This window comes from Neopsephotus bourkii, unplaced genomic scaffold, assembly GCF_033783945.1.
Source record: "Neopsephotus bourkii isolate Nb327-2 ecotype Australia unplaced genomic scaffold, CSIRO-AGI_Nbou_v1 NB_234, whole genome shotgun sequence".
Lineage (NCBI taxonomy): Eukaryota > Metazoa > Chordata > Aves > Psittaciformes > Psittacidae > Neopsephotus > Neopsephotus bourkii.
The window spans coordinates 17,065,713-17,088,656 of record NW_026900744.1 but is presented as its reverse complement, the minus strand read 5'-3'; the positions used below and the strand labels follow the sequence as shown (position 1 = coordinate 17,088,656).

The following is a 22,944-nucleotide window of genomic DNA, read 5'->3' as shown; positions in this document are numbered from 1 at the left end:
ATTTTTCATGTTAAGAAGCCAGCATTGTCTCTCAATGAATTAAACTCATGTGCATATATATCAATGTCCAAAAACATCTCCATATCATCCTCCTCAGTAGGTACTGCAGTGAAAATGTTTGCTAAACTTCCAGTTTACTGTGAATGTTCATGAATATCACGATCGATGAAACAGCAAATCCTGGCTTACTTCAAAATGAATTTCAGGCACTACTCAATTTCTTGGCTTTTCTAGAAAGCTGGTGGGTTTAGCAGTTTAGTTCTATACTCTGACTGACATTTCATGTTGTAATTTTTTTTCTTTTGACTGAAAATGTTTTGTAAGTCAGTCAGCTTCATAATTTTAATAAAGCTGAGTTTTATTTTCAGAGTGCTGTACCTGGCATTTGTTTTGGCCTATTGCTCTTAGATCCTCTGCAGGGTATATGTTCAGTAGAGCACCAGATGCGTTAAAACACCTTAAAGCTGTGGTTTGGGTTTCTACTCTTTATTACTGCTCCTGCCCACTCTTCTTGCTTTCAGATATTTTAAAGATTGTGCATGTTTGAGCTACTCTTTGGTTTCAATGTGCTGATGATTCCAGTGTTTCTAACAAAAAAATACTCAATCTTTCTTGCAAGGGCTGAAGGAGAGGTTTTAACACATATGGCAACTGTGTGAATGTACTTTAAAGGTTTGCTTTTTAAATTTAATTGTTCTTCTATTTCAGTTGTCTTCAGTTTTCCTTTTTTTAATTCAGGATTACCAGCTTCACTAATTAATTTTTTTGATCACTTTTGCTTGTTAGTGTAAATTCCACAACATCAGTTCATTGTAACAGCAAAAGTCTTTTTCCACAATGAAGTCCAATAAGTAGTTGTCATTTCTAAATTAAAACACAGGTACTTGCATTAGTTTGTGGTAAAGATTGGAAAACTACTTAAGGAAGAATGCTTTTTCACACAAATCTTCACATGCTCCTTTCAGCTCCCTAGAATCTGAAGATTTGGCTGTTCATTTGTATCCAGGAGCAGTTACTATTCAGGGTGTTCTCAGGAGGAAGACTTTGTTGAAAGAAGGCAAAAAACCTACAGTAAGATTTTTTTATTTCATTTTCACACCTTATTTATTTGCCCAGTTATAAATACAGTAAAATGGCCAGTGTGCAACTAGTTCCAGTGTCTGAGATCATCTCTGCCTTGCTAATGAAGGTTTGGGCTTCTGTGGTGGATTATTCATTTTATAAGGCTATAGCCATAATCAAGGGAGTAGAAGTGTAATGCTACATAAAATTTTGTAAAATTACTGGTAACTTTAAAAGAGAGGAGCATGTTTTGTCTTCCTGAATGATAGGTGGATCCTAACAATTTATCAATATACAATAACTTTTAGCATTTCCATTACAAATGCTTGATTATGAATTATAAGTAAAAATACATATTCATGACAATGGGAGGTGCCTTATGACAGTATACAAAATGAAAAAGGGACAGATGTGCTGTAATTCAATAATACGTTCAATAAGGGTTGCAGAAACTATAGAGTGAGATGCAGAAATCTTTTCAGATTAGTGAGAAAAACACATTCTTTCTGCTTTCTAGATTCTTAATGCATTCAGAGGCCTACACAAATAACTAGAAACAGCAGCTTTGGAAACATGGCTGACAGTTTGGCTGGGCAGTTAGTGCTGCCAAGTTCTTGCATGATGATGCCTGATATTTTACAGCTCAATATTATGAAATATTTCACTAATCTAGTGGACTTTTGGTTTTTACTCTTTTCTCTCTAGGTAGCATCTTGGACAAAATATTGGGTAGCACTGTGTGGAACCCAGCTCTTCTACTACGCTGCAAAATCTCTGAAGGCTACAGAGAGAAAACATGTATGTAAACCAGATATATTCCAGTATCATCTGCCAAAATTAAAATGTTATTTCCTGATGTAAACACTGAAAGTAGTTTGGGACTTGCATGATTTCTAGTCTGTACTGTCTTGTCTTCCAATCAGTCACCTCCTATGGATATGCCGTAATGGAAATATCATGCTTGGTTTATCTGCTACACCAAGAACATCTGCTTTGCATATGCCATGTGTCTCTTTGAATTTGTTGTTCTATAAGGGAAGGAACTATATCATTGGGTCTGTCTGCTTTTCTAAGATAGAAGTCATATCTTGATTATCTCTGAGTCTTGCCACAGTTTGTTGCTACTTGAAATCCAAACAAACATCGATGTGGAAAGACTGAGAAGTCACTACATGTGACATTAAGCATGTACTTATTTCATATCTGTGGTAAAATTAGACTGCTTTTTTTTTTCTGTGTAATCCTGTAATCTATTAACTACAACAGAGTACAGAACACTTCATGTTAAGCAGAAAGCTAGCATATCATATGATGCTGGCTTTCTGTTTATTTGCTGCAGCTTTATTTGAAAGAAGCTAATAAGACTTTGCTTATATGGGGAAATAGTAAAAAGATTTTCTGTAGATGTTCCAGGGATGTTACAATGTGCATAGTTCCTTGTTTTGCTGGTTAATTACAATGAAAGGGGATACCACCAGAGATTCTATTAAGAAAGTTTGTAAAATCTGAGATGCTTTTATCTTTTTTCCAAGTTTATTCATTAATCGGAACCACTGCTTACAGTTGCCTTGGCCAATGTTTCAGATTAATTTATGGCAGTGCTCACTGAAAAATGTTTTGCATAAAGCCTGTGTAATTTTATAAACTGAGATGTGCTTCTAGAATCCTTGTAAGTGGCCTTTTTTTTCTCTTTTTTTTTTTTTCTCTACAAAATACTGTTTTTTTTGTCTTAACATTTTTATGGTGAGAGGGTAGAGATCTGAAACCTAAGATTTCTGGCTAGTATATTCCTTGGTATTTGAATTTTCTGTGTGGAAAGCTTGTGTGTAATGTTGTCTTAATCTACAAAAACCCTAGAGTATTTTCCACTTTTATTGAAAGTAGCTCATTAGGAAACAGTATCCTGATACTCAAAGAAGTTTAATAGCTAATTACTTTTAGAAATATTTACATAGTTTCTTTGCCATCATCCTCTTCAGTAGTCCCACTCCTACTGGCTTTGATGTCTTAGGTGAGATCAAAACTGATCCTACTCAATTTGTCTTCCAAATTAAGACAATACTAGCACAGACCAGAGGCCTGTTAGCCAAGCATCCTGTCTCCTGGGTGTCTTTAGAGAACTGTATGTGTTTGGGTGTATTTGTCTCTGTTATCAGTGAAAACTTTATGGAAGGAGTCTGTCTCATTAGAAGTAAAGGTAGTTGGAAAGAGCAGACTTGTAAACTATCGTGAGCAGAAATACAAAGTATTAAAGCAAATAAAGAAGAAAGAACCAAGAGGGAACTTGTGCTGGCATTATCTCTCTGGCAGTTGGTTGCTTGTTTTTTCTGGAAATGTTGAGAAATTGGTTTTTTTTTTTGTAATGTCAGAATTCATGGTCCTGTTATGATGTGATGCCTTTAGGCTTTATGCCAAAATTGTGTTTTGTTTTCTTTTAAGAATAGAATATGTACTTGTAAGTCTCTCTGTTTTACTGCCTGTCAAAGTACTGTATGATGGCAGACTTTATCATAGTTGTACCTATTAAATCATAAGCTTTTTCAGTATTGTGCATAAATGTTTTAGAACTATCTAAGTAACATATGGGTTTAGAGAACTTGGAAAAATTGCATAGCTGGTAATTTTATTGTTTGGAAATTAAGTATATTGAATTTTTGTGGTCTGTTTGCATACATGTTTCCTTCACAATAACATTTTATTAATTTAAATGGTCCTGCCATTCCTTTAGGAAAAGTGAATGAAGTGAAAAAGTAATAAATGTAAGCATTCAAGACTGGTATCTGATCCTCTTGAGTCTCTGACTGCAAAAGCCTTTGTCTTGAAACAGAAGCTTTTGTTGTGAAATGCAGTCATACCCATTTAGAACGCTCTTTCAAAAATTATTTTCTGAACTGATGGAACTAACTTTTAATATTCCCCAAGTCACTGATGCGTGGTGATACTTACAACCAAACTACTAGTGAATAGAGACTAGTCCCTAGGAAGCTGTAATCTGTCTCTCATCCTTGCGTTCTAATGTTTGTTTGTCCAAGAATGTGCCAGACCAATGAAGTTTGCAGATAGAGGCTAGGAGACATTCAAGTCCATAATGCTGGCAGAGTTAGAAGTGTGCCAGCCTTATGGCTTACAAATACAGAGCTGAGTTTGAGCAATGCATTTCCCAGGAAAGGGAGATGGAGGAGCAGGATTAAAAAGCAACCATGGCTACAGCAGATGTGGGCTCTGTGAGACTGTACTGAACTATCCAGTGCAACCTGGGCATTGTCTGTACAAAGCTGAAGACTTGCTTTTAGCTTTTTAGGGCAGCAAACATATTTTGTTCTGTTTGTGTTTTCAAAGGATGTTATGAAGCTCGGATCTTCTGTGTGTTTTCTGAAGTACAGTCACGGTTAAAATAATGTAATACCTCTTAGCTACAGTTTGGATTGTCTTTCATTGAAATAAATAGTTTACAGTGCATGCACACGTACTTCTGCTCCAAAGATTATTATAACACAGAGTATGATCTTTAGGCTGAAGTTAAGGTGGAAAATAACCTGGTAACTGCTGTGAGAGACTGAGGTTGGTGGATTAGGGAGAGAGGCTCCAGTTTAATAGACAGCCTAGTAATAGGTGGCAGTAACTTTGTTCAGGTAGTCTATGCGTGTTTTTATTTTAGCCTAGGTATTGATGGCTTGTTTTTCCATACATTCCACTACAGAGTTATAGCCCAGCACCTCAGCTTTTGTTCTGCAGTCTGTGAAGATGGCTCGTCAAATGTCCTGCTTCAATTCACATTTGGTTGCATTTTCAAAAAGTTGATCAAGAGGGAATAAACTGTAGGGGATCAACCATCCATAGCTAGCTAGTGCATGGGTATATGGTCACTGTACAGATCCACTGGTATTCCCAAGAGGTACATTCTGCAAAGAAAAAATATATATGTATTTGAGGCTAGATCTCTTTGTTTTGTTACTGTCCAGGTTAAATGGATAAAAAGGATGATGCTGTCTACTTTGAATCATGTTTGTTTTTTCAGATTGATACATTTGAGATTTACTCAGGTAAAATATCCCAAGCATCTTCTGGAGCCGTGTAAAACATCTGTCTTTTCAGCTTCCTTTCTCAAGGCCTCTGTGACATGGAAAGGAACGCTGGCAACAAAGAAGTCAGTCTGCTGTATAAAGTTTCCTGGCTTAGAACTCTCATGGTGAATGTGTCTTGATTACAGGCATGCTTTTGACTCTTCTGCTGCTGCTATTGCTTAAAGCAGCTGAGACTGAGAACTTGGAATGCACTGACACTAAAAGCTCTTCCAAGCTTATAATAGCCAACCTCTTTGGAAAATTACTTCATAAAAATCTCAGTGTAATCCAGCAAGAAAATGCAAGAAATCCCCTCCCTTCCCTCCCTTATAGACATGGGCAAGTCAGCTCTTCTCATGACTATGATCGAAGACAAAGGAGTGCATCCAGTATAGTGTGTGTTCTAGATGTGAATCTAGTCAAGAGGAAGAGGGTGCTGTAGATACCTGGATGTGACAAGCTTTCCTGTGCTGTGTCTACTGAGAAATACTACTGACTATAATGAGCTTTGCATTTTAAGTCTTGAAGAGGTTTCGGTTTTTACTACAGTACTGTAAAATTGTCTGTAATGAGCATGTGAACTTGAGAGCTCAGAGATGTGGTACAGCAGAACCGGGGCAGGAGCGTGTCTCAAATGCTTAAGGTTTTCTCTCATATGCTGAAACGGTAGCCACAAATGAGCTTCTGTGATAGAACTGTATCACTTGTGCACCTTCAGAAAAGGACAATAGTAAAAAATAGCCAACTTAGAATTAGTCTCACATAAAGAATTCACCCTGGAAAATGTGAATATGCCCATAAAAAAATCCATCTGTTTATAGCAATTGAGCTGGAAGAATCTCACTAGTTTCTGTGACAGCATAGCATGCATGAGAGATTTTTCCATGTTTGTAAGTACTTGGAAAAGTAACAGAGGTTTTTTGAGGCTTCATGCTTGGGCATGAACCCTTGTTCATTCCAAGCCTTCCACTGCATTCAGAATTAGACCCATTTATTGGCACTCTAGATGACTTGGTAGTTGTTGTTTAGGCACTTTCACTGAAATACCCTGATAAAGAATGCTGTCATCCTAGGAAGTATGTTCAGCCACCAAGGAAAGGATTTAAATATTAGAAAGCTGTAAAATCTCAGCAGGAGAAGAGAAGGGATCTGTAGGTGCCAAAAGGTTGGAGTGAAAAGTCTGTTCACAGATTAATTCAGAGGTTTTGATTCAAAGATGTATAAAAGCCTTTGAGCTCAGAACAACAACAAGAAATGAATTATGTGAAGCCTAGCAGTAGAGCTGTGTAGTTTTATATGTGTATTATAAGAGGTCATTCCAGTGACCTATATAAAAAAAAAGAAGTGAAGAGGAACGAGGAACATTAAATTACAATGAAGCTTTCATTCCCTTCATGTTAACAAAGCAGACTTGCTGTTAGCAAGGCTCTGCGCGTCAGTAGGGAATGAACTGCCTTGGGGGACTATGTAAACATGGCATGCAAATTCAGCCTTGCACAGGGATGGAAAACTGACATGTGTTTTAAGTGACGATGGATTGATGCTGGCGGGAAACACTTTTCCTTGTGTGGAGCTTTTTACTTTTTGGAGAAGTACCGTGATTAGCTAATTGTTTTGAATAAAGTGCAAAAACAAGCAAGCTCTAGCAATTTTGATTGCTTGGCACTTTTATATATTGTATGCCTACTGTTATGATATATAGCTAACATAGGAAAGTGCAAATGTTTTCATGAAATTCTAGAAAGGAGTGCAGTTTAAGAGGCACATTGTTGATCTGTAGCCTGTTAAAACCACTTATGAATCAAATTTCAACCTCTGGGAAAATGATCTATTAACGCTTTGTAGGACTACTTGGAAGTTTGCATTTTGCAGATCCCTTGTAACTGTAAGCTGTGCCATCTTTATTTTTCGAGGCAGTATCTTCAGTGGGTCCATGGCAAGTCCTTTAATAACTCATAAGCTGTATCATTTTTATTATTATTATTATTATTATTCCCTTTCCCTGTCTTTATTCCGTCTTTCAGGTAAAATTCCTTAATGTTTTTTGTCACTGACTGGAATTTTCAAAGGAATTTTACTTTCCATTTGGAAAGATGTGATATTGTCTGATAGAGCTTTACAATTTACTTTTCTTATGAGGTGTTAACAAATCTGTCTACCTTCCAAAGGCAGTAGAGTTACTTAACTTTAATATATATAGTTCTGTGTGTTTTATGAGGATTAGTCTTTTCCCACAGTTTTAGCCTTTGTTATAGCAAAAAAAAGGCATCCATTTTGAAGTTTGTCAGGCAGGTCTTTCCTAAGAACAGTCATCATCACTGTCATGCTTAAGCTATCTGTACAAGCATCCCTTCAAAGTTTCCAAGCTTTTATATTTCCACTAACATTAGATAAAGGTCAGCTGAACTTGGCTGGTAGGAACTTGTGATGGAATGGTTCCTCCGGGTGTAATTATAGCAACAAAAAGAGGGCAGTACAGAGATGATGCATTCAGATGTTTATATCATAGAGACACTGGACTCTTAAATTGCTTAAAATATTTTTTGTTTCAGATGTTGGTTCTAATATTTGTTCATTTAAAGTTCTAATGTAGCTTGTTGCACAAGCCCCATTCATAAACTCATCTGGATATTCAAGGTCTCCAGTTAATCTGTGGCATAGATTAGAATAACTGACATTAGACTCACAGTGGAATTTTACTTATAAAGTGATTATATTCCTGCATAGAGAATATTCATATAAACTCTCACATTACTTGTTGTGCTCTCAAGCTTATTAGCAGTAATGGGTTTTTTTCTGTTCTAGATTTGTAATAGTAAAGCAATATCTCTAAAATGAAACAAGACATTTTATATTTAATGTTGTAAATCTGCTATGTGGTGTTAATATGGAGAATTAAAGTATTCTACAAGTATACATTTATTTTAATGACTTTAAAGGTTCCTGTGATTGTTTTAGCTTTATCATTTCTAATAATGTAATTAAAGAGATGTCAAAATTACTGTACTAAGAAAGAGGTTAGAATAGAGATTTCACAAGACAGGAGGAAGACACATCTGATGAGGACCTATAGCAGAGTTGGACCTCCTAGGCAGAGAAGTGAGGTAAAGCACTGCAGAGGGTAAGAGTGCTAGGACTGATGAAAAATATGATAGATCCGTGAATGTAAGAAGAAGAGATCAGATCTGGCAGCCAGAGAGTTGGGAGAAACTGAATGAATGAGGGATTGGGGAGTGAATGGGAGCAGCTGAGCAAGTGCTGAGAGGTGATTTGTGTGGGTCTACTAATAGATAAACAAGGAGACCAGGGAGAAGGAACCGTGTGGTTTGGAAATGGGCTGGATTTAATGGGCAAGGAGCCTGTAACTGAGAGAAGCCTGACAACTGGAAAATAATACTGACCAGGTGAGTGAAAAGGAGAGTGGGACTAAGAGAGGCCAGTGTAGCAGAGACAGGTATTGTACTTGCAAGAGGCCTAAGTTGTAAGTGTGTGAGTAGCACTTAGAACAGGAAAAACCCGGCATTTTGAACATCTTGTTGATAAATGAGCACATTGTATTCTGTGCACTTGTTTACTGAATCTACACCCCCATTTGATCCATTTCATTCATCAGGTCATAATATTTAATTGCACAGTTGTGTTATCTTGTTCACAGGACTCGTCTAATTACAGTCTATTAAAATACTTAACGCATGTTAACTTTGAATAATTATGGCACAGACAAGTTTAATTCTGCTGTTTGTTAACAGCAGAGGGATTAGCTTTGATTTGTTAATGCCCTTTTTTTGCACTACAGTGTACTACACACGTACAATAACGTCAAGAATGCTATTGTTTTCATACAGTACAGTTTAGATGTCTGTTGCTACATTTCGGGGGATTTTGTTACTGCTTTTCATTTGTTTTGAATATTATTAATTGTACTAAGCTCTGTTTTCACCAATTCCATATCAAATTCATAACATTCTTAATTTTATGAAGTGCTGTGCTTCCTTTGAAGTTATTTTGTGTCTTGAAAGAGTTGCACTGAGAAGAACTGCCCTTTCGTGTGCTTGTTCTGTGTAGTGTGGTCTGTCTGGCTCAAAGCTTCTTGTTTTACTTCAGTTGGTCTCTGCTTGTATTTGCAGTTCAAATCCACACCAAGTAAGAATGTGTCAGTGGTGGGCTGGATGGTGATGATGGCAGATGACCCTGAGCATCCAGATCTCTTCTTATTGACTGATTCTGAGAAGGGTAAGCAATGCTAGCACCAAGAGTGCAGGGATCCTCAGAATAAACATTTGCTTTTCTGAGGCATTCATAAGCAGCTAAAAGAAATTGAAAAGATGTTATTTTGCATCTATTCGGCTGCTCTGAAACATGTCATGTGTGCCTTTAGAATGCTATGGGAACAATTGTCTGTGGAGACTCCTTAGAGTCTACATTGAGTTCTAAGAACTCTCCAAACTAATAACTCCAGTTGCGCTTCTGCTGCAGGTATTCATCTGCATTCTTTTAAGCTATGTTTAGACCACTCAGAGGCATTTTCACATATGTGAAAATGTAAGTAACAATGAAAGCAAGAAATTCAATATTTAGCTAACGCTAGGTACTTGACCAGTCCCCTCACCTCTCCAAATGAAAAATAAAACCCAAACCATCTGATTAAATGTACTGCTCTTACCAGGAGGAAAACTCCTAGGAGATATTGACAGTTTTGCAGAGAAGCCTTGATTTCCATTACTCCAATGTAGCATCCTAGTTTCAGTTTAACCAGTGACTCATAGAATGGTTTGGATTGGGAAAGACCTTAAGATCATCCAGTTCCAATCCCCTCCCGTTGGCAGGGACACCTTCCACCAGACCAGATTTCTCAAGGCCCTGTCTAACCTGGTCTTGAACACTGCCAGATGGAGCATTCACAACTTTCCTGGGCAACCCATTCCAGTGCCTCACCACTCTCACAGTAAAGAACTTCCTTATATCTAACCTAAATCTCCCCTTTTAAAGTTTGAACCCGTTACCCCTTGTCCTGGCACTACAGACCTTGACCATGGCCCTTAAAGCTATGCAGAAAGAAAATAATTTGCTTAATGTTGTTGACTGCCTTGTCTACTTCAAGAATTAGTGTATTTTTTCCAAGCATTTATTCTAGTACTACTGATATGTGGTGTAAATTATGAATACTGGTCCGCTTAAGCTCAGTAATAACAACATGAAATGTTTTTGTCATATGTAGTCTTTCTGAGCCTAAGCAAGCACTATGTAACACCAGACATTGAAAATAATAGTCTGAAATGTATTGACATTTTAGGAAGAGTCTTCAAATATTTTCAAGTCCAACTTTGTAGAGTGTATTTCAGTCCTATCTTGCACTTCTTAAAAAATTATGAAATCATTTTATTAGCAAATTGCAATAATGGTATTGAATAAAAACATTTTTGTTGTAGGGCTCTGAGAATGTTTTGTTCTTTCCTCATTCTCACTGATGATAGTTGAAATTTATAATGTTGGAAAAGAAGGCAGGTGAGCTGAAACTTCTTTCACACTAGGCCAAACAATTAAGTTGCACCTGTGCCAGACAAAGTGTGAACTTATGTGACCCTTCTGCTATGAAGTCTTTACATAATGTTTTAGTTCATAGGTATTTGAATAGGGGTAGGATTTTAAATATATAGCATTGTTTGTTTCTTTATCAGCTTTTTTCTGTACCTTTTTCATTTAGGAAATTCGTACAAATTTCAAGCTGGAAACAGAATGAATGCAATGCTCTGGTTTAAACACCTGAGTGCTGCTTGCCAAAGCAACAGACAACAGGTGAGAGCAAGGTGTTGAAAAAGAATATGAGCTATGAAGACCTCAGAACAAATAAGTCTTCAAGATGATGAAACCGTAACTGATAGCATTGTGTGAAGAGCAATCTACTCTGAGCAGCATGTACATCAATTTCACATGCCTGTTGATTTGCCTTAGCTTTCCTGTTTGTCCTTTTGCAAACAAGTCCTCAAGAGTTTCTGTGGTAATGAAGAAAGATTTGGGGCTATCTTGAGGCTACTTTAAAGCAAGTGGGGGAATGGAAGGAATGCTCAAAAATACCTGTCTGAGCAGCAATATCTTTGTCATTGCCTATTTTAAAAAGGCTATTGTGCAGTTTTGTAAAAAACAGTAAACCTTAGCATTCAAAAGTATAAGAGACAGTGTGAAGGAGAGGAAGTTCCTCTGTTTTCCTGTGTTCCTGGCTGGGGAATGTGGGAATAGTGGCAAAGAATTTGGAAGCAAGCGGTGACTTCCAGGCAAGCCTGAAAACTGCCCTCTGAGGACAGCTTTTATTCAGTAAGGCTTAACAATACTATTTAATGCAAACTTGTTTAAAGCATTCAGCCCTTAGCTTGTGCAAACACAGCAGGCTTAAGGGTCTTCATGGAGCTTCCTGTGGAAAATATGACAGCAAAGTGAAGGTAAGTGAAGGAGATTTTAAAAGAAAAAAAGCAGGGGAGGATTAGTTACAGGGAAAAAAAACCAAACAAACAAACAAAAAAAAACACAACAAAAAAAAAAAACACAATTCCACTGAAAGGCAAGAACCGTGCTACCATAATTCATTGCATATTTTCTGTTTCCTGGCATGTTGTGTGTAGTTGTACTATATGGGTTCCTGCAGCATAGTTGCTCCCATAGAAGAAGCAGTGCTCCACAGACATTAGGGTGTAAAGGCTGGTTTACCAAACAGGGGAAGGGGGTTGGAAATCCTGTAAAAGATTTTTCTCTTGATTGTGATTTGACTCCTGAGCAGTGCTTTCCCTAGAGAGATGCCTTATGGTACTATTTACAATGAAAGATCTTGTTTGCTTGTTAACAGTATGACTGCCGAAGAAAGTTTAGATGGTTAAGTGTGCTTTTGATAGAGTATAGAAACCTACCCAGTTTTGAACAATATTGGGAACTATTTTAATAGATACTATTTTTAATTTTAATGATGTAACTTTAGCCCAGTTGATCATTCTTGGTTCTACAGGTAATTGGTGAATCATAGAATGGTTAGGATTGGAAAGGATCTTAAGATCATTTAGTTCCAGCCCCCTGCCATGAACAGGGATGCCTCACACTAGACCGTGTTGCCAAAGGCTCTGTCCAGCCTGGCCTTGATGGAGCATTCACCACTTCTTTGGGAAACCTGTTCCAGTGCCTCACCACCCTCAGAGTAAAGAACTTCTTCCTTATATCCAACCTGAACTTCCGCTGTTTAATTTTAAACCCATTCCCCCTTGTCCTATCACTACAGTCCCTGATGAAGATTCCCTCCCCAGCATCCCTATAGGCCCCCTTCAGATACTGGAAGGCTGCTATGAGGTCTCCACGCAGCCTTCTCTTCTCCAGGCTGAACAGCCCCAACTTTCTCAGCCTGTCTTCATACGGGAGGTACTCAAGAAAAATACATGCAAAATAAGAAACTCATGCCTCAAATGTGACCAAACTGGGTATTTATTGAAAGTCATCTGGAATTTGGTGGCTCTTTAATAACCTGAGTAAACAAGAGATGTTGCTGTCAGGCAAATTCCTCATGGGAAGAAGATAGGGATGTAAACTAATGTAATGCAAACTAGCTTTAATCTTCATGAAAGGGGGTGATGTCTACAGCAGGCATTCAGGTTTCCTATGGGAAAAGCCCAGGCAAGTGTTTATGCCTTGTTTTTTTTTAAAAATTAGTCTTAAAAATACTAGAAGGCCTACATCAATCACTGACCTGTGTGCCAAGAATTCTGTAGGTGGGACTCAAGTGAGAAGCTTCTGCTTGGTGCTGAGATTTATCATGCTAAGGTTGTTTTGCTGACAACTTAAATCTTAAATGTCATCAAAATTATTAAGATCTGTGGCAATATATATAAAATTATAAACCACACAGCAGCTGAATATTTTGGTTATACCTTGGTTTTCTTCAGCTCTAAGTATATTTGCACTGCTGAATGATAGGTGTGTTCTTCCTCCCATTGTTTGAAGACAGTACAAGCATTAATGATGTGCATTTAAACACGTGACTAGTCTGTGAAATGGTGCGGTGTAGTTAGCTGCTACACAAACTAAATCTGCTGTATTTTTGTTTTAAGGTTCCTGCCAACTTGATGACCTTTGAATAATAGCTTAATTCAAAACAAAAAAAAGAACAATTTAAACCATCTCATAATTGAGAACGAGGTCCTGATGACAAATGTGCCAGCTGTATTCTGTGCCAGAACAGAGCCTGTCAACTCGATCTCTGAACTCTGGAGCCCTGAACAAAGCCACTGATGGTTGGGGAGTAGAGTCCCCCGAATTAAAAAATGGAGTTACAACAAGAATTGCCATGGACCATGCTTCATTATGTTCTCTGAACTGACCTGTGGAAACCACTGCCTTAAAGAGTGAAAGGAGGAACAACATGAAACACCAAATAGTGTGTGTGAAACTTCTGGCGGTGCTGTGCTTGAGTTAAATAGATAATAGATTGTAGCTAGTTTGAGTTTCTTTTAACTTTATACTAATTTTGAAAATAACTCACCTTTTTAGGCATTCTTAAGAAAACAAGTAAACTGGTATTTAAGACTTGTATCAAAAGCTATGTATGAACCGGGTAAAAGAGGTACTACATGTTCTAGATATGCTGTTTATGTCAGGAGTTGTCGATGGGAGCTTGTCCCAGGCACATTTAGCCTGGAGCAATGTTATTTCTCTCAGACCTACAAGTATAAGAAATGTTAAACACTGCAAGCTGAAGTAGCAGTAAGCTTGCAAACCTTAGTACTGTATGGGGGCCATATTCCCTACAAGTGGCACAAAGGCTGAGCACTTACACACCAAAATTTTTTTGGTACATTGTTACCTAATTCTGTGTTAAAAATGTAGTTCACTTGTTTTGGGTGGTCAAGGTGTGTGTGTGTGTGGAAGAGACAAACCTGGAAGCACTGTGGGGTCAGAACTGAGTGTTTTCTTCCCATTTGTTACTATACCTATCACTCCTCTATGTGTAAAGGTTGAATGACAAAAGAACCAAACACCTGGGTATAGCTCACTGAGACATTTTACTTCTCTGGGTATCTGTTAATTATCGGTTAGGGACCACTGTTAGCATATGGTGTTTCATAGTATCACTTAAGATCTCAATTTTAAAAATATAGAGGCACAATTTCAAGCTTTCATGTTCTCATTTGGCAATAACTGGTTTTTAGTATCTGTCTTGGTCAAAACAGTTGACATTGTGTGGTGCTGATAACATGACCTAAAGCAGACCTTACATACAGAAACTCTTCTGATCTCCAGACAAATAATATATTAGAAGGTAGGGTGACCTAAGGAGAGAAAAGATGTGGGACTGAAAATTCCACCCTTGACAGGCATAATTGTTGGTCACTGAAATTACTCTCGGAGAAAAACATTATGGTTGTAAAAAGGGAGCTATGCTTTATGTGTGTTTTATGCTTAAGACTTTGATTCTTGCTTTATTTGGATTTCCTTGACGTCACCTAGATATAGTTTCCTGAATGATTAGTCTTTCTTTAATCTTCAAAAATGCAATCTTTGTAAAGCAAGGAGATGTTGTCCAAAATATGACTCTGATGTCAGAACTCTGAAGTCTGTGAAAAAGTAGTAACTGTTCCATTGACATTGTGGTTTAGTGGCCGTAAATATGCCTGCAGATTCCACCATGAATACTCCTTTTTAAAAAGAAATAAGCTACCTACTAGTCTGTGGCAGAGTTCTCTAACTATCTAATAAAGGTTTCTACTAGTAGTTATTATTTTGAAAATGTACAGTTTGTTTATTGCATTTGAGTAGAAGCCTATAAATTAACTTTTTGGGTTTCTTTCCAGAGTTAGATTAATCTCTTAATGGAAATTACTGCTTTTGGGGGGGAAGAGGGGAGGAGGGGGAAGTGGGACAAAAAAGGATAATTAAATCTCATTGTAAAACAAATAAAACCACAACAAACTTCAGCTACTTAGTGACCTAGAATAAAAAGTAATTGGCTGGTTTGTTTCCAATAATTGTTCTTGTGAATTGGCTGTTGGTAGGAAGGATGCTTCTGTCAGAATTACACCACCACAAGCACCATGGGAATTTGAGTACCTTTGTAATTCATTGTTGTTGTTCTGATGGAGAATGAATAGTCTGTTCTGATCCTGAAGTCATTCATTTTCGGAAGGGTGCTGAATCCCTCTGTAATTCACACATCTCCCAGGCTTACCCATGTTGGGTGTATAGTAAAGACATCACCTTCATAGACAGTGTTGTTACAGTAGTAGACTTTGCACAACCTTAATTTGGGGGTTTTTTTCGTTTTTTTAAAAATACTTACCGTGTGTCCTTCTCAACAACTGTTCCTTTAACAATGTGTGTACTTCTTTAAGCATTGTGGAAAATAGCCTGTGGATTTTGAATTTTTAAATAAGCTATTATAGGTTCATTGCTGTATAACTGTATCTGTTCTTCTGTTAGTGAGAGGGAGCTGGGAGCCACAGCCTGACATCACACAGCTTTGCTAAAGACGGAGCCAGTTCAGAATGTGTTGTTTAATTTTTTTAATTATTTTTTTATTTTTCCAGCTGTTTTGAGTTAGAGTTTTATGACAAGAAGATTCACAAATCATTATTTAGTGATTTGTTGCTGTTACCAACTTCCACTGTTCTTGACCCTCCTACCCTTCCGTGCTTGTCTACCCTCAGATATGCTCGGTTTTGTGGGAGATATTGAATATTGTAGGAGTAGTTACTTAAAATATGTAGCCAGAGTAACTGGAGTGAATAATGACAACATGGAAAACATTATTGGCACTTGTTACAATGAGTGATTCAGTACTTTCCTATAGTTTATCTTGTATTTAGCCAAGTAGTCCTACAGGGCAACATGGAAATAGTGAAGTGTTACAAATTTTGAGATAAATGGTGCTCAGGAGGTGGTAGTGTTCCCTGAGGAAGAGCTGCCTCAGCTAAGCTTTGGAAAGATTCAGGCCAGTCAAATACACTGTAAAGAATGTAGTAACACCCTTTTTAAAAAAGGGATTAAAAATATAATTAAAATCAGTGCTGAGAAAATAAGGACAGCAACAAGCTCATGGTATTCAGGTAAGACTGTCAGCCAGACTACTTCAGGTAGTTGGTACTTTCTCTTTGACTTTTATTTTTAATGTATTGCTCTAATTGATTATTTTGTTAACTGCTGAAATATTTCAGCTAGTATTTGTCACTTTATTTCTTAATGTTTTGATTTTGAAACTAAAGATGCCTCTTCTTTGTTTTGGAGACACATGAGCAAAAAGTATTCAGTATAGATCTTTTTAGGAAGATTTTGCATGTAAATGTTAATCATCTGTTGATTGCTGACCGCTGTTAGCTGAACTAACAGTCTTGGGGAAGACTGAACAACAGGGAATGTCTGGTTCATGACTCTGGTGCAGTGTGTTAGAAATTGCAGTGGTTGTTGAATACTTTTATCCTTCTAACTTAATCCATACTACTTCTGGCTAGGTTTTTCAAACCTGACTTCTATTCCAGTGTTCTTAGAAAGCAGATAAGGAAGTCTCTTTTTGAAAAATTCTGATAATTTGAGTTAACATACCTCATCCCAAACAAGTATTTGATTTTGCAGACATTTCATGCCAGAGGAGTATTAACTCAGGCTATAATGATTCATTAAGTATTTAGGTGCAAGTTATAGACGTTACAAATACTAAATGAGCGCACCTAAATACTTAATGAATGAGCTTTAGCACCCAGCTTTAAAACTGTGTTACTGTTAGCTCTTTTAGGTTACTGTGAAATCATACTGAAGAAAGATCGGTAAAAGAAGATACTGTTAATGACAAAGACTATTTGTCAACTCTGCAGGTAGTGTATCAAGCAGCACCCTATTTATGCAGATATTTTAGCCTCCTGCCTGAGGTATCAGTGTCTCTTTTGAGGAATCAGCTGATTAACTTTCCTCCTCAAAATGCAACTGCAGAGCACTTGAACTTTTACCAAGAAAAGCATTAACAGAAGTTATGCATATGCATTTGAAAACATATTGGGAGAAAAAGAAAGCATTTAAAAAAAAAACAACCAGGTTTCATTAGTTTTGATAAAAGGCAATTGATACTGTGGCTTTGGTTAACTGTTGCAAATCTTGTTCAAATCAAGATAAGGTAAATCATGGGATCTTGTTTCTTCTGGCTCTGTCAGTGGCATTTTTCTTTAGTCTCTGTCCTTTCCTTGATATGCTAACGTACCAGCGTTAGTAGTTCCAGTCTTTTCCATGGGCAGCTGTAGTATGCTGCCTGTTGCAAGCATCAAGACACCAGGGCTGTTACTAAATTGCATCAGATAATTGCTTATTTGCCCTCCAAGGAAAAGTTACAAAAGTTTTGTTATTATTTAAGTGTTGTCCTTTTTTTAAGTTTTCTCTAAAAGTGGCATGCACGTTAGGTGATCCGTTTTGGGAAAGATTCTGTATGAGTGGACATGAAATTAGGGTTAGGGTTTTTGTTTGTAGCAGTTATCCTTTTTTTTTTTTTAATCATCATTCTTATTTATAATGTGACAAGAGGGCGAGTGCTTGATTTTTAAGGAGGACTTTTGTCAGTGCCTTATTATTAACTTGAAGACCAATTCCTTTCTTTCAGTGCTGAGTGTACCACAGTGGCAGACTCACATACTGTGTCCTTGATGTTCCAAGGGGGTAACATTCCTTACAGTCATTGCATTTCAGCAGAAGTTAGTTCTTCTGGTCAGTGTAAAATAGTTGTGGCTTGAATTGCTTTAGCTGGGGGGTGAGGTAGGAAGGTGAGGTGTTTGTATTTGAATAGCTTCTTAGGAAAAATGCAGAGGTACTTACTTGGTAGCTTGGGCTTCTTCAGCTTTTATCAGAAGTAGCTCAGACTTCTTCAAAATGGATTTAATTTTATTTTGATATGTCTCTAGATAGATAAGGGGTAGAGTTTGAAAGGGGTAATCCAAGTCATGGTCTAGGCCACATGAATGAAGAGCTTACATTATTAGAAAGGTGCTTGCTTTTCTCCTTCCCATTTTGATGTAAACATTGAAGAGCATTCTTATGACTATAGAAAAAACAAAATGGGGAAAGGGAAGGCTTAAATAAATCTTACTCTTTCTTAATATCCCATAAGCTCAGTTCTGTATATTGTATTTCTAGTGTCAACACTATGCGGGAAGTTGACTGCTAGAGATTTACTAGTAAGAAATTGTAAGTATTTGAAGGAAAAAAGTAAAGAATGTGTTGTTCTCTAGCAATTAAATATTTGTATTCCTGGAACACATCCTTATAAAAACATAGCAGTTTTAGTGTTTATAAATTCATATGTTGGAAGGGTAATTAGAAAATTAATCTTATGCTTTCTAGACTCTTCAAAGACAATAGAAGTGTTAGGTCAAAGGAGAAAAGACCAATTACTCAGTTTAGCCATACCTGTTATAGAACAGAGCTAACAAGTTTTCTTGAAGTTACATTGCTAAGAAAAATGGTGTATGAAATGTAGTGAAATGCCAGTTCCGGCAGATAGTGGCACAGTTATGGCTGTCACCCTGGTCTTGCTCTTGAATGACTAAAAGCATCATAAATATTCCATTTCTTTTGTGTGTTTGATTAGCATCTTATTTCTCTTTATTTGGCTATGTTCTGGCCTTCACATGTATTTCCTGAAGGTATTTCTTACCCTTCCCAAACTGTTCACAGATGAAGCTGAAAAACGGTATAAATCGATTAAATGTTGAAATAAAGGCTTCTGGGGTGCCTTGTTTACAGGCACTTCTAGCTCCTTGTGTACAGGAGCATACCCATTCAAATACTACCATACTGAAGTGTGAAAAACACCAGGAAGTAATAGATGTGGTTTATAATAATGCTGTAAGGACCAACCATCACTGGAAGGGGGATCAAGTTTGTCACGCAGTAATTTTTAATATTCCATGCTGGCATGAGGTGTGTTACAGGGATAGAGGGATTGCACTATGATCTCGTTGAGTGATGTGCAGTTTGGCTGTCCTCTAGCCTTTTTCTTCTACTTTTTTAATACTTTATTCTGTGTGTGTGTGTGAAAATTGTGTGTTTGCATAAGCTAGTCAAATTGAATTACAGGTTTCAGAAATCTTTCCTACTGAAATAAATGATTTAAAAGATGTCCTGCGTGTGAAGTTTTCATTTCTCATTGAAAAACTGCATTGATACTCCAGGTTTTGCAAAATGAAATTTGACTGTCTTTTAGAATGATGCTGAGATCAGCTGGAATTTTGGTAGCTTTTTTCAATGAACCTCTGAAATGTAGCATGTGAACATCCCGTTGCCTGTTGGTACAAAATAAATCCAAAAGCTAGCAGGAAAATACAGTTCTTTGAAGAGATTTGTGTTTGGTTTCAGAGATCTTGCTGTTAAACGCTGTGGGTTTTCTCTCTAGGGCAGTTTCAGGGTTTTTTTTTCTGTTGTCTCTATACTTACAGATCTGACAAAATTTAAACTCACTGAAAGCAGTCATCAAGCAGAGTGGGTCTTAACTTAAGGAGTAACTGCATGAAAGACAAACTAAAAATGAAGAACAAATGAATAGCAGGCAAACCCTTGCACTGTATTAGCTTTTGTTTGGTGTTGCTTCTCTACTTTCTCTGCCTTTGGAATTCTTTACACCTTACTGAAGAGGATCATACAGCCCTCAGTGGGAAATGCTGTGGGTTCAGGTTGGGGAATGCTTGCCAGTTTGAGAGCCTTTGGCTCCTTTTTGATTTTCTTTTGGTTTTGTTGTTTTGTTTAGCTTTTCCCCTTCCCAACAATGGAACAATACGTTTGTAAGTGTATTTACGAAGAGAGAAGGAATAAAGTAGATTTTTATACCCCCCTTTTTCCATGTTTCCAGATTACTGAGTTTGAGGAAATGCTTTGTGCTCGATGAAAGAAACACATAACTAATTATCCGCTGATTTCTATTTTCCTTTGTTCCTTTTCAAAGCTTTTTGTTACCTGTCAGTTTCTGGTGAACATTTTCTGCTGAACTGTTTTATTAACTCAAATGCCAACTCCATCTTCTCATGTAGGAGCCTGAGACCCTAAGTTGAGAGGCACAGACAGAGTAAAGTGAGTCTTGGTTCAGATGCTTCTTAGAATCATAGAATAGTTAGGGTTGGAAAGGACCTTAAGATCATGTGGTTCCAACTCCCCTGCCATGGGCAGGAACACCTCCCACTAAACCATGTCACCCAAGGCTCTGTTCTTCTCAGAAAAGGTGGGGGGTTTTTTCTCCCATGTTTCAACTGCATCTATGTTTACAACAATGCCAGGAATCCCAAGTCTGGTGCTATCCTGTGTTAGCTCCATCATTTATCTGTGACTTCTGTATTTCATGTACTTTCTTGCCTTTAAATAATTGAGGCCTATAGCATCTTTCTGCAGTGCCTGCTAGATGAGGTTGGAGTGAGGGTTCTTTGAAGCACTGTTGGCTTTTTGACATGGTGGGGTTTTGTTGTTCTGTTTGTGGTGGTTTGGGTTTTTTTTCAAATCAGGGAACATATCAAGGACTCCTTTGGCATGTCTCCTTGTGTGCTTGTCTCTTGGACTGCTGCTTATAGGAGAGAGCTTCCAATCTGCAGAGTGAGAAGACTGATGGGGGGAAGGCACCTAGTGTCTCCCTTGCCTCCCAGCTGGACTGATTTGCATTGAGGTATAATTCCTGCTGTCTTTTACCATGTGCATGTGCTAGTGAGCCCATCAACTGAATCTTCCTTTTGAAATTATAAGAAGTATGAACCACTGCCTTGGTTTTGTAACTTCATCTTTGGTGGGTTTTGGTTTGGTTTGATTTGTTTTCTTTTTCGTATGCGAAGGAACCATAGTGGGGGGAGGGAGCTTCACATCTGTGGGAGAAACAGAGAAACCAAACCACAGATGCATGAAATAAGCAAGCTGAAAAGATGGGGTGACCTTTTCCCTTTCTTTTTTATATTAAGCTTAGTTTTTGTAAATGAGAAAGTTAGGTAACAAAAATGCAAGTGGATGATATCCACATGTAAGCAGATGATGTTGTTTTGGCATGAACTGTATGCCTTGGTTGAACAGTGGGAGATAGGTTTTTCATAACAGCAAATAAATTGAATACAGAAGATTGAATCCATGCTTCTAACTTGTAAGTAATATTTTTCATTAGTTTTCACTGAAACTGAGCATTATTACTGAAACATGCATGCTTACATAGGTAATTTTTGTCTTTGCGCTGGTATTTGCCTCATTCAATTCCCTGTTTCTAGTTTAATTTGGTACTTAAAAGTGCAGATCCAGAGTAAAAGCTTGTTTGTTGCCCTGAACTGGTACAAGAGACTATTAATTGCTGCTGTGCAAAACTCCTTTACTAAATGTCTTTTATCTTGCTGTTTAAAAGAAGCGGTTTGTATGTAATGTGTATAACGTAATAGAGCATGACAGGGACCTGATGGAAAGTTTCAGCATTTAAGATGTTGCAATTTTTATTCTGAAACATTAAAGAGCATTTCCTACTCAAAGGAGATCTGCAAAAGGAAAAATGAAAGCATGGGGTTTTTTTCAGAGTGAAAAAGCAGGGGTGGGGAGTGGTTTGTGTGGAGCAAAACACAAAATTAAATTGGTCCAAACCCCTTTTTTTTTCTTTTCTTCTTTTTTTCTTTTTTTCTTTTTTTTTGCTAAAAAGAGAATTTGTACAAGCATACAGCCAGCAATGAAGTGCTGTTATATTTCCTTTTCAGGTAGGAAAATGTTTCCCTTTCAGTATGGAAAAAGGGATAAGGAGCTGAATGATTTTCCAGTCAAATAATAATACAGCTAAATGTTTAAAAAATGAATTATTTGTTGGAAGATGCATGTTACAGCCACAGGTAAACTGTGGCTTGTGTTGCTCGCTACCTGACTGCAGAATTTCTTCAATGTTTTAGAATGACTGGAATATAGAAAGCAGCTTATTCTGCAGGTAAAGATGTATGGAAATACAGTGAGCAAGCATGAGAATGGGGAGCCATTGCCTCTTAGAGGAGCAATCCCAAAGCAGTGGCTTAGATAAAAACTTCTGGTATTGCAGATAGCTCAGCAGCATTATGTAATAGAACGGGGAAAAAACATATGCAAATTCCAAGTTCCCAATGCTGAAATAGCAGTATGGACTTCAGTGAGTATAAACATGTATCTAAGATTTATCCAAAACAAGACAGTCTAAATGGGATAATTGTGATCTATTTATTGTTTTGGGGATATTTGGTATTAGAGAGCATTTTATGAACTTGCCTTGTGCTACATATCCAAACTATTGTATAGGCAATTGCTAAACTCATGTTGCTGTCATCTCAGTGTTCCCCATCAGCATGAAATCTATAATACACCACTGCTGTTGTTGTTCTAATACCCTGTCTCGGATACATGTATTAGAGGCTTTAGAGGAAAGAGTAAAGCTACACCATGCAGATGAGCCCTGAACTTTTAGCAAGGTAACTTCTGACACTTGATGACCGGCTTCTGTATTGAAAGCTTTACAGTTTCATTTCATTAATTTCATCCAATACGATGATGGTTGTAATAATGAAAACGTTTGTCTCTTAGTTTCCTTGATGTAATCCATTGAAATGTATGTTAATGGAAATTAAAACACTTCTGAGAACTATACTGAAAATTATGTTTAAAATAACCTTCCTCCAGAAACTTACTTAATTTTGACTGTTTCAGTAATACAGATTACAAAACAGGCCCACAGTCAGCACAGCTGAGAGCTGTAGGGACTTCTCAGGTAAGGTTAAATAATAATTTAAAAAGTAACACATAGTATAGTAGCACATAGCAACACCATTTCTAATTTTGTTTTGACCCAGAA

At 37.3% G+C, this 22,944-nt stretch overlaps 1 protein-coding gene across 5 annotated transcripts in view; it reads left to right on the top strand.

Moving 5' to 3' along the window:
- Positions 1-15,543, top strand: part of RALGPS2 (Ral GEF with PH domain and SH3 binding motif 2) — a 118,394-nt gene extending 102,851 nt beyond the window's left edge. For all 5 annotated transcript variants that reach the window (XM_061345664.1, XM_061345662.1, XM_061345667.1 and 2 more), the window contains 5 exons: positions 966-1,071; positions 1,768-1,860; positions 9,254-9,359; positions 10,831-10,922; positions 13,211-15,543. In XM_061345664.1, the coding sequence (XP_061201648.1) occupies positions 966-1,071; positions 1,768-1,860; positions 9,254-9,359; positions 10,831-10,922; positions 13,211-13,240 (427 nt within the window). In that variant the 3' untranslated portion in view covers positions 13,241-15,543. The remainder of the gene's footprint in view (positions 1-965; positions 1,072-1,767; positions 1,861-9,253; positions 9,360-10,830; positions 10,923-13,210) is intronic.
- The last annotated feature ends 7,401 nt before the right edge of the window (positions 15,544-22,944 follow it).